Source organism: Stegastes partitus, unplaced genomic scaffold (assembly GCF_000690725.1).
Source record: "Stegastes partitus isolate 25-593 unplaced genomic scaffold, Stegastes_partitus-1.0.2 Scaffold126, whole genome shotgun sequence".
Lineage (NCBI taxonomy): Eukaryota > Metazoa > Chordata > Actinopteri > Pomacentridae > Stegastes > Stegastes partitus.
In genome coordinates, this window is record NW_007577857.1 from 605090 (window position 1) to 615615 (window position 10526).

The 10526-nt window shown below is 42.8% G+C and overlaps 1 protein-coding gene across 3 annotated transcripts in view; it reads left to right on the forward strand.

The window, feature by feature from the left end:
* The first annotated feature begins 5329 nt into the window (after positions 1-5329).
* kcnc2 (potassium voltage-gated channel, Shaw-related subfamily, member 2) overlaps positions 5330-10526 on the forward strand; it is a 126670-nt gene continuing 121473 nt past the window's right edge. For all 3 annotated transcript variants that reach the window (XM_008278544.1, XM_008278543.1, XM_008278546.1), the window contains exon 1: positions 5330-5884. In XM_008278544.1, the coding sequence (XP_008276766.1) occupies positions 5330-5884 (555 nt within the window). The remainder of the gene's footprint in view (positions 5885-10526) is intronic.

Below are 10526 nucleotides of genomic sequence, written 5' to 3' on the forward strand. Positions count from 1 at the left end.
GACTCCACGCAGAAAGATCCCGGTGCCCCCACCGGGACGCGAACCGGTGACCTTCTTGCTGCGAGGCAACAGTGCTACCAACTGCACCACCTTGCAGCAGACCAATATCAATTGTTAGTAATCAAAGGAGACTCTTAACTGATGTTTTTTTTAAAAATAGAATTTGTTTGTGAAATGAAAGTCTTGGTGTCACGACTTTAGATAACAGAAAACTAAAGTGAAATGCCTTTATTTCTGTTTTTCACATGTTAAATTTAAAAAGACTTCAACATGAATCCTTCAGCGTTGATTGGCTATCACTTGTGACATGTGCAGGACTTGCTCACGACTATAGAGAGCTGGCTAGCACATTTATATGATTTATTTTGGCAGGAAAGAATTTTAAAAATAATTCTATAATAATTCTATATAAAGTTGATTTAATAGTTGGCCATTCTAATAATCAGGAATTTTATTGCTTTTATAAACTGATTATTAATTGTGACTGAATAATTCAGAAGTTTCCTTCTTTACCACAAATAAAACAAATAAATTCAGTAAATAAAATAACTGTGGGTCTTCTAGATACAAGTTTTGGTGATATAGAAAATTCAAAAAAAGACTCGCACACTGTCTAAACTTGCAAAAATTGATTTACTTGCAGTGTTTTTGTGCTGGACTTTCATCAAGCGATTTCATTAATTTGCCAGATAAATATCCATCCATCATCTATACACCGCTTAATCCTCACTAGGGTCACGGGGGTCTGGAGTCTATCCCAGCTGACTCAGGGTGAAGGCAGGTTCACCTGGACAGGTAACCAGTCTATCACAGGACTACCCAGATGAATGTCCAGCATCAAAATGTTGTATTTCTGCAAGTTAGACGGTGTGCATACCCCTCTTCTATGCACCTGTCTCATGAAACAGTGAGACAACAGAGTTCCTTTGTCTTAAATAACAGTTGTACACAAAATAAAACATTAAAATACACTCATTCCTATCTGGTCACAAGGACTCGGTACACATAATTTAATATTCAGCATTCTGAGGATATCATTAGTTCACATATCCACCACTAATAAACACAGAAGTCAGAGAAAAAGAGGTATTTTTTCATGGCTTCATCATATTTTATGAGTTTTCTTCAGTATCAAAGTAATCTAGTGATAGTTGTCTGGACGGGAACTGCTCGTGGCAAACACTGTTTAATGATTAAAACAGAACAAATACAGGTTGATGAAACAGGACTCAAGAGAAGCACAGTGGAACCAGCGTAAATAAACCCTGACCATTATTAAAACCATTTGTCACTTTGGCTGTCATACAGACTCGCCTGTTTCTGCTCTTACGCCCAACTCAGTGTCAGCTCGTGTTCTCACCGCCGCTGACATCAACGTGTTTTCAAAAGAGAAAATATAACTTGTTAATTAGCTTAACTATACCGACGCAGAGAAGTCCAGTGGAGCTGAACACAGGCTGGTTCCACTTACTCTTCGTGTCTTGTGTTCCTTGTTGCCGTGAAGTGTTTCCTGCTCGCTGATCACAGGGTTCAACACATTAACCTTGTTGGAAACAGTCGCTCCAGCTTCAGCTCAAACCCTGATGCTGGATGCATGTGTGAACAGCTGCAACCATAAACACAACCGTCCCCTGTATCTGTCAGCATCATCTGAAGCTCACAGTAGAAGGACTAATTAATTGCGTCGCCTTTTATTACAGTTGAGATTGTAAATCACCTCCCTGTGCAACTTCAGACCCGATTCATTTAGTCCAAGATGCCGTAACGTCCGATAAAAACACGACCATTAAGACCATTAAGAAAAGCTGCCATTGTTTGTTTTTTTTCTCCTCTCAAACCCAGAATTCCAAAGTGTTTCTGCGCAGATTTGATGAAGACAAGTAATGAGTAATTGGGTTACTCAGAGGTTGCAGTTTTACAAAACAGCCTTGCATCAGGGAATAATGATGCATGTAATTATAGGCAAATCGCCTGCAGTGTCTCCCCGTTGATTGAGCTGTGTTTGGATTCCCTAAAGATGTCAGTCTTTCCTCCTCGTTCGCTGCGGAGACTGTCAGATGACGGGCCGTCTGCTTGACAGCTGCTTTCCCGCTCTTATCTGCAGAAGCTCCGAGATTCTGGAGGACGAGCATCAGCGCTGCGAATGAAAGGGCTCGGCGTAAACACAGATATGGAAGTGACATTGTGGTAAAAGACAAGAATAAAGTAACATATATCACTTCATGCTCACAGAATGTTTCATAATAATAAGCCGTCTTGCTGCTGCTATGGCTGTAGCAACACATTATACATGAACTACACCTGCTGCACTGTCATATATTACACAGCTCCTGCTCATGTCATTGTTTCTACTACTGCTTGTACTTCTGATGGTACGACTGCAAACATTCAAACTTGATTGCGTAATGTAGGATCTTGTCATTTGAAGGTTCAGATGCAGTTTGCTGCTGATGTTGAAGATGTGATGGTACCTTTTTATAACCGTTAATATCGTGTACCTTCTCTACATACAGGCCTGTATCGACCTCCTGCACCTTCTAGTTGGCTCAGTACCCCGTTACTTCCTCCTTTAACAGTAGTTCGACTTATAAAGCGGAACAAAACTCCAGATTTGCGGCCTGGAGAGGAATGTGAGGAGTCCTGTATTGAACTGTTGTTATTATTAAGACTTGTTTTCACGTCACTTGCTGTTTTTTATTCTGTTTTTATTTCCAGCTGGTGTTTGATTGAGTTCATTCAGCTAAACTACTTGGTCAGGTTTTGAAAAAGGTCATTTTATAGGACAGTGCTCCATTTTGCACTTCTTCACACAAGAAGTTGCTGACTTTATCGGGGTTCTGTTTATCAATGATCAGAATAAATGGACAACTAAAATATGGAGGAAGTTTCCACTGGTCCATACGTATGACAGTGATGTCTGATAGAAATAACCGTTCAGAAAGACTGATCAAACTGGGTGAATATCTAAAATACAATACGAACTATGAATGATGACTTAAATAATAATTTAATAGAGTATTTATTTATTGCCATTTTATTATTTATATCACCTTTAACTTTGTTTTTTCTTAGACTGTGACCATATTAGCTGCTACAAAGATGACGCCAAACGAAATTTTGTTGTATTTTTTGTACAATGACAATAAAGCTTCTTCTTCTTCTTCTTCTTCAAGTTAATTAAGATCGGCCTTGTCTTGCAGAGAGGCTTTCTTATGATTTCACATGACCTCAGCCACGATAAACACGGAGCAGGACAGTGTTTGAGGACAAAACATGCATCACATGTACTTTGTTATGTGGACTTGTGTCGGCCCCTTTTTTAGATCAGAGATAAAATAATATTTATTAGAAGAAACTGGTTGATTTTGCAATTTTTTATTTTTTGTTTAACTAAAACTGCAGTCGTTAATTAGTTTAATCACCACTGTTCAGATAACCAGTTAACTAGTTTGAGTCATTTTTTACAAAAAAAAAAGACTAATTTTCCTAAAATGGAACATTTTCTGATTACTGTCTCCATCTATGACAGTAAACTGAATATCTTTGGGTTATGGGGATGCCATCTTGGGCTTCTGGAAACATAAATTGATATTTTTCACTATTTTCCTACATTTAACAGACAGAATGATGATTTGAATGATTGAAGGCTGATTTTGATTTTGATTTGATTTGATTTGAATTTTGAATGCTGTTGTTTTGTTGCTCATTTTATGTTGGTGTTGTGTTGTTTTTTGGTGTAGCAATTTCCCTGAGGTCTTGTACCGAAGGGATTAATAAAGTTTTATTCTAATTCTAATTCTTCTAATTCTAGAATAACTTATCGATTAATGGACAAAATAATCAACAGATGAACCTCCAGAGTCAGTAGCAGAATAATCAGTTTCACTTCAACAGAATCTGAGTGTTAGAGTTCAGTGTTGAACAGTGAATGGACACATAATCCTTCTACGTACGATTCAATGAGATTAAAAGAGATGGAGGCCTAAAGTCATCGCTGCCCTGAGAGTCCACCTGCTGCTGCCGTCTCTGTTCTTAATGCCTCCATCAGTGTGACCTCCACCACCAGTACTTCTGCTGCTGTTAGTTTTATGGAGCTCCATCAGCAGCAGACGTCATCGTATTCACACAGGTGGAGCGGTTGGCCATGTTCTCCTCCGTCTCAGCCTCCTCCTTACTGGTGACGTGATTACAATCTGATGCTGTGTGCTGTGGTCAGTTCTCTGACCTCAGCAGGTCTGACTAAACTACCAACGCTCCTCCTCCAGGAGAGACAGCAGAGTATAAGACACTATGGTAGCTCAGACAATAAACATGAAAACATGAGGACTGACATCCTCTCATGTTGCTGTGAAGTCAGTGGTTGTGCACACGTGAGCTCCTGATGCTGTCAGAGATAAAGGAGACTTCTTCAAGGTCACCTCAGCAGTGTGGATCTGAAGGAGTCCAGTCTTGTTTTATCCACACATGATGTAGAGAAAAATGTGGATCGAGGGGCTTATTGTGCTCCAAAAACACAAAGCAGTGCTGCTCTCTCATCCTGAGCTGCTGAGAGGAAAATTAAACATGCATCAATGAAATCATATGAGAGCAGGTTGTAACCATGAGTCTGGCACACTGAGGGAACAGTGTGAGCTGCTGGACCTGTTGAACGATGAAAGGCTGACATTATAATTCCAAGCATGCTTTCTTGGTTAAAACACGAGAGATTACTTTCTCAGGTTGGAAATTTCCTCCTCAGATGATTTCATAGAAGCAGAGCCGAGCAGAGGGGCGTTGATCAGCCTCCCTACAGCTCACTCCTGCTGGTTTTCTGAAGCAGCCAGCGGGTGTAAAAGCTGAAAGGACATGTAACAGGTAACTTTTTCCCCTGTAACGCTGCGACATTACTCAATGAAAGGAAGCTACTGCGTTACACATTCGCGAGTAACGAGCCCGACGCTGACGAGTGGCTGTGCGTCTTGGAGAGGGCAGGGACGCCGGAGACGCGCAACGGCAGCAGCAGCAGCAGCAGCGCAGTCTGCTCGGAGCCACCGGTTGAGATCATTCAACACTCCCCAGCCAGCAGTCTGAGCGGACCGTGGATACAAATCGACACAAGCTCTCCCCAAATCCTCCCTCAGCGAACCATGGACGCCCCCCTCGGCCCCCGGAAAAGACACGAAAGCGACGGATGAGTGAGATCGGAGATGCTGCGCACCACGGCCAAAATCCTGGAGCTTTTCTGAACGAGGACTGTGGGTGTGTGTGTGCGCGTCAGGCTCGCCGTTACCTCCGGACTGCCCTCGCCAACTTCCCCCGCTTTCCATCAAGTCATGTCTGATACAGAGCGATGGGCAAGTTTGACGACAACGAGAGGATAATCCTCAACGTCGGGGGCACCAGGCACGAAACCTACAAAACCACCCTGAAGACCCTGCCGGGGACGCGACTGGCCCTGCTCGCCTCCGACTCGGACATCGACTCCGTGCTGGATCAGCTGCAACAAGTCCCCGGCTTCATCGAGTACAACGCGCGGACCAACGAGTACTTCTTCGACCGCCACCCGGGCGTCTTCGCCTACGTGCTCAACTACTACCGCACCGGGAAGCTCCACTGCCCGGCGGATGTGTGCGGACCGCTGTTCGAGGAGGAGCTCTCCTTCTGGGGCATCGATGAGACGGACGTGGAGCCCTGCTGCTGGATGACATACCGGCAGCACCGGGACGCGGAGGAGGCTCTGGACGTGTTCGAGCTCAACGTGGACAACGGAGAGGAGGACGACGAGATTGGCAAGAGGCTCGGCATAGAGGACGTAGCTGCCGACGGGAATGTGAGCCTGTGGAGAAAGTGGCAGCCGGTGATCTGGAATCTATTCGAGGATCCGTACTCCTCCAGGGCGGCGAGGGTAAGGGCGCACCGCTGCGTCTGGAGCTCTCCAAAAACACGCACGCACCATAACCCCCCACTTTACTCCACGATCCTTTTCATTCACAGAAACACTCACACTGACACATCTGAACAGCTTGTTCTCCACCACTCTCTCTCCCCCCTCACAAAAAAAGATCAAAAGTAATTTATAACGTGTTTTAAAAACTTGCTTTCCCCCTAAAAAGTGAGAAATCTTAAACTACTGTGAGCGCATTTCCTTCTAACCCATCTTTTAGTTTCCACTGCTGGAGCCTCATTTCAGAACAGGTTCAATTATGTCACTTGAAAATAAGCAGATTTTTTTTTTCCACTTGTCAAAAGCAAACAAGGTGTTAACACTGTCAGGATGGATATTCATAGCAGCAGCAGTGGATTGGAGGTGTGTAGGCCTGAGCCCAACGCAGGCTGGAGCCTACATTTGTTGCTCTGATGCTGATGATTTGAGCCACACATCCTGTATCTGTGCCGCTCTGGTTTTGCTGTAAAGGTTTTGTTTATGGGCTCCAGAAATGTCATTTCACACTGTTTTTTTTTTTTAGTTCAGATCTCAGTCAGTGTTTCTGATGAATCCCAGTGATGCTCAGTCTGAGACAAACACAAGTAGGAATGTGTGGGACTTTAATGTTTGCTAAAATTAGTGCTTCATGCTGGGAACAGAGAGATGGAGACTTATAGGCTGCATCTTTGTCTTCATTTGTTTTGCACTCAGACACTTATGGTGTGTGTGTGTGTGTGTGTGTGATGCATGACACACTGATTTAACAACCCAGATAACATCCTACACATCAGCTAAAGTTTGGGAACAGTTAACTGTCAGTGTGTTTACTGGACTCACATCTGCAACAGTTTCCGTCTGCTCTCCGCAAAGACAGGTGCTCTGCTAAGCTGGCCTCAGGCTGCTGCTGAATTCTGGGTAATGGGCAGCAAATCGCTCCCTCGTGTGCAGCAAGAAAGAGCAGGTTGTGACGAATGAATGCAAACAGCCACAAAAACGCCTCGATGACGTTGCAGGCGACACGTTCTGCAGCTTGTCTAATGAAACAGAAACAGTCAGAACCTGCTGCTGCTGGTGTCCAATCTGTGCCTTCAGCTGCAGTGACATCAGGATCCAGGTGTGGTGGTGGTGGAGGTCACGCAGCCTGAGAGCTCCGGAGAGCCTGAGAGCAGCAGCACAATCCGTCACTTTAGGGGAAATAAAAGCAGGGCTGGAGTTTGAATTTTACAAACTGAATTCATGGTCGCAGATGTTTAGCGGTGCCGTTGTTCTTTTTTTTTTTTCTAAAGCCTACAAAACCACATTTATTCCTCACAGAGGTTTAAAAGTCTTTGCAAATGAGAGGAGGCAGCAAGCACATACATCAGCTAGAACATCCCTTTGTGTTTATATACGGTGCATGTATTAGAATGAAGAAGAAAACGATTCGTGTTGTGAGGATCTTTCCAAATTAACATTCTTTGCGTCTTTACATTTCCTGCGTAGTTTTGTCTCTCCTGGTGTCTGCACCTCATAGCAACAGTGGCATCCTTCTGTAAGTCAGACAGATGCTTTCTATCCAGGAGATGATATTAACCCTCTGAACCACAAGCAGTCATATTTTTACTCACTCATTTTTCTTTTTTTTTTTTAAAGTTCTGTATCTCTATGGAAACAGCACAACCCTGACTATAAGAAAAGAGAACTTAAACATGTCTTTAATGCGGTATGACACCATAGACGTCATGATTTATGGCATACAAGTCACGATAAAACAAACAAATGAAGATGAGTTTCCTTCATTATTTATTATTTATTAAAAAAGGATTGAAGCAGTCGTGGAAACACAGCAGCTTCACATACGATACATATTTTATTGTTTCTATTTTTACAACCTCTAAAAGTTGATTCCACTCTGCACATCAGCACGACAACGATATGCCGCCGTGCTGATTGTATCTCCAACAACTTGCTCCTCTGTTGACCAACATCAAGCCATGCTGCCGTCTCTTTGTTTTTGCCACACAGTCGGTCAGTCAGAGCTTCTGGATCGTGCTGAGCAGCACAAAAGTCCTTTTTTTGTTTGTTTGTTTTAACAGGATCTGATGTGAATTATTTATTTTTGGCAGTTTTTTTTTTAAATGAGACACGTCGCATAATATGATTTTTATGAAATATCAAAAATCCAAACATGTCTTTGGTAGTTTGTCTTGGTGGAGGCGCACATGCCCTTCAAACGTGGGGCTTCAGAGGGTTGATGCATATCGATATAACCCGTACTTTATGGTAACCAGTCTAATTGTTTCTCCTGGATGGATAACCACTGTGCTTCACTTGAATGTACGTGAAAAATAATTTATATTCATTTATTTATTTATTTTAATGTTTCACAATCAAACGATCATATGGTGAAAGAAAATCAGAGATGACGTCACAAATGATCTTTTTTTAAACTCATGTTCGATCCCCATTTCAGAAGCTTTCACCATGAATCATTACTGCACTGCCAACATAATTAAAGGAGCTCGTTCTCACCACAAGCATAGTTTTGACGGGTTGAATTGACACAATAATTCTGCATCAGCTTAATATTGTATGTGTTTATTAAATGTCTGCATTAGTTGATTGAAAGCTAAAATCAAGTTGAGGAAACTGAACGCGACTGGCTTGATAAGTACAACAGTGGAGCAACTTGTTTCATCAAACTCTAAATCTTGTGTTGACAGTTATGGTAACACATAATACATAAAGATTCCTTTTAAATAACATGAAAACAATAGTTTGAACAACTAATTTATGAGTAATCAACTTATAAAACTGTTTATACAACCAATTATTAAATAAATGGAATTAAAATACCTTTGATTGTAGAGGAAAAGCTGATTCCTATAACTCAGTCTAGTTTGTCGGCTCAACACAACTCCAGTAGAACTTGTTATAACTGGATGCAAACTGTTGCAGGAATCTTTTAGTTGTTGTTGAGTATAATCATTGATCTTATCATTCCACCACACAGGATCAGGATTACTGTCGGACTGCATTTATCCTGCTTTATTTCCATATATAGTGTAAACAGAAGGTCCCCACTGATAAAACTCTTCTTTACCAAACAAATATTTTTACTGCTTACATTTTTTTCAATAACCTAAATTTAGTTTAGACTTTATACTTGCTGTGTCACAGACACTTTGGTTCTCTGATTACATCACTCAGGTGAGCAGGACGACTATGACTTTTATAAAAGTTTGAACAAAAGAAGCAGCGTTGGTGATTTACACAAACACTCCATCAGCTGTTTTTTTCACGCTAAGGGCAGGAGACAAACATGCGTCGTCAATTATGCAGCAAGTTTTCTGATCATCCTGTGAGAAGAGCTCGAGTTTCAGTGACCACAGTTTGTGAGACCAGAGGACCAGTCGGTCACAGTCCTGCCTGTTGACCCAATCAATATTTAATTGCTTCCTCTGTCGCCCAATTCCAGACTCCCCTCTCTGTTTTGACTGAGCGGGGAGGCGTTGGCCAGGAGGACGGTGGTGCTGCCGTTGACCTTGTCCTCCTCTTTCAATCCATCAGCAAACTTTCAGTGAGGATGAAGGCAGGGATTTGTCTCTACGTATGAACGGAATGCTAATCCAGAATTTTATAATTAGCTCTATTTCAACTTGATATCACACCTGCAGCTCCACCACTCCCAGAGCTGCTGTAAAATTAAAGTCACATTAACTCAGAGTGAGCTTTTACGGCCACGGCTAGATCGTTATTTTTAAAATGCAAATGATGAGGACCAAACTCCGTCAGTCTGCTGTTCCTTGTTCTCGCTCACCAGACTTCATTGGTAATTTCTTGGAAGTGTTTCCTGGCGATCGCTGTGCTGACGGAGGAGCTAGCAGGGATGGAACAGAGGTAAATATTGAGTTAGTTTCAGCGATGCATTACTGGCAGCAGAGAGCTGATGGAGCCCAATGCTTGTGTTTACAACACGCATGCATCTGTCTCCCTGTAGCAACACTTAGCCGCCATGCACATGCACAAATGAAGTCGCGCCACATTTCTTGGCCACCGGTACAACACAGGAGCATCTGTTTCTATAAGCGCCCCTCGAACCTTTGTCATCTCGAGGAGAGCAACATTCGCTGATGCAGATAAGGCAGCTCCTCCGTGTCTCCTGTGGTATTAAAGGCCAGCTGGCTTTTGGTTAACCTTTAATACAGCCTTTGTGTTTGTGTTGTAATGCAGAGTGCGTGAGCCTGAAAGAGCCCCCAGAGCATCAATCTGCCCCCTGACAGGGCATTAGGAGAGTAATGTAGACTCATCCTCTGTGGAAAAGGAAAGGTGTGATTTCCCCTTTGACCCTGACACCACACAGGGGACAGTATTAACAATAAAGTGCTCTTTGACAGTGGAAATGATACGAGACGTGGTGGTGTGGGGCTGATGGGTGGAGCCCGGAGCTCCTGGGAACATTCATCACTATCTGACACTCATGTGATCGGTCACCACTCACAGAACGGCTCTGAAAGTCATGCTTACTGTGAGTCATGCTGAGGATGTTGTACGTGTTTGTGTTAACCTGAAGCAAAACGGGCTGAATCCATTCTGCAGAGAGCTGTTCACTGTCTCTAAAGACTTTGCATTTAACCCTCTA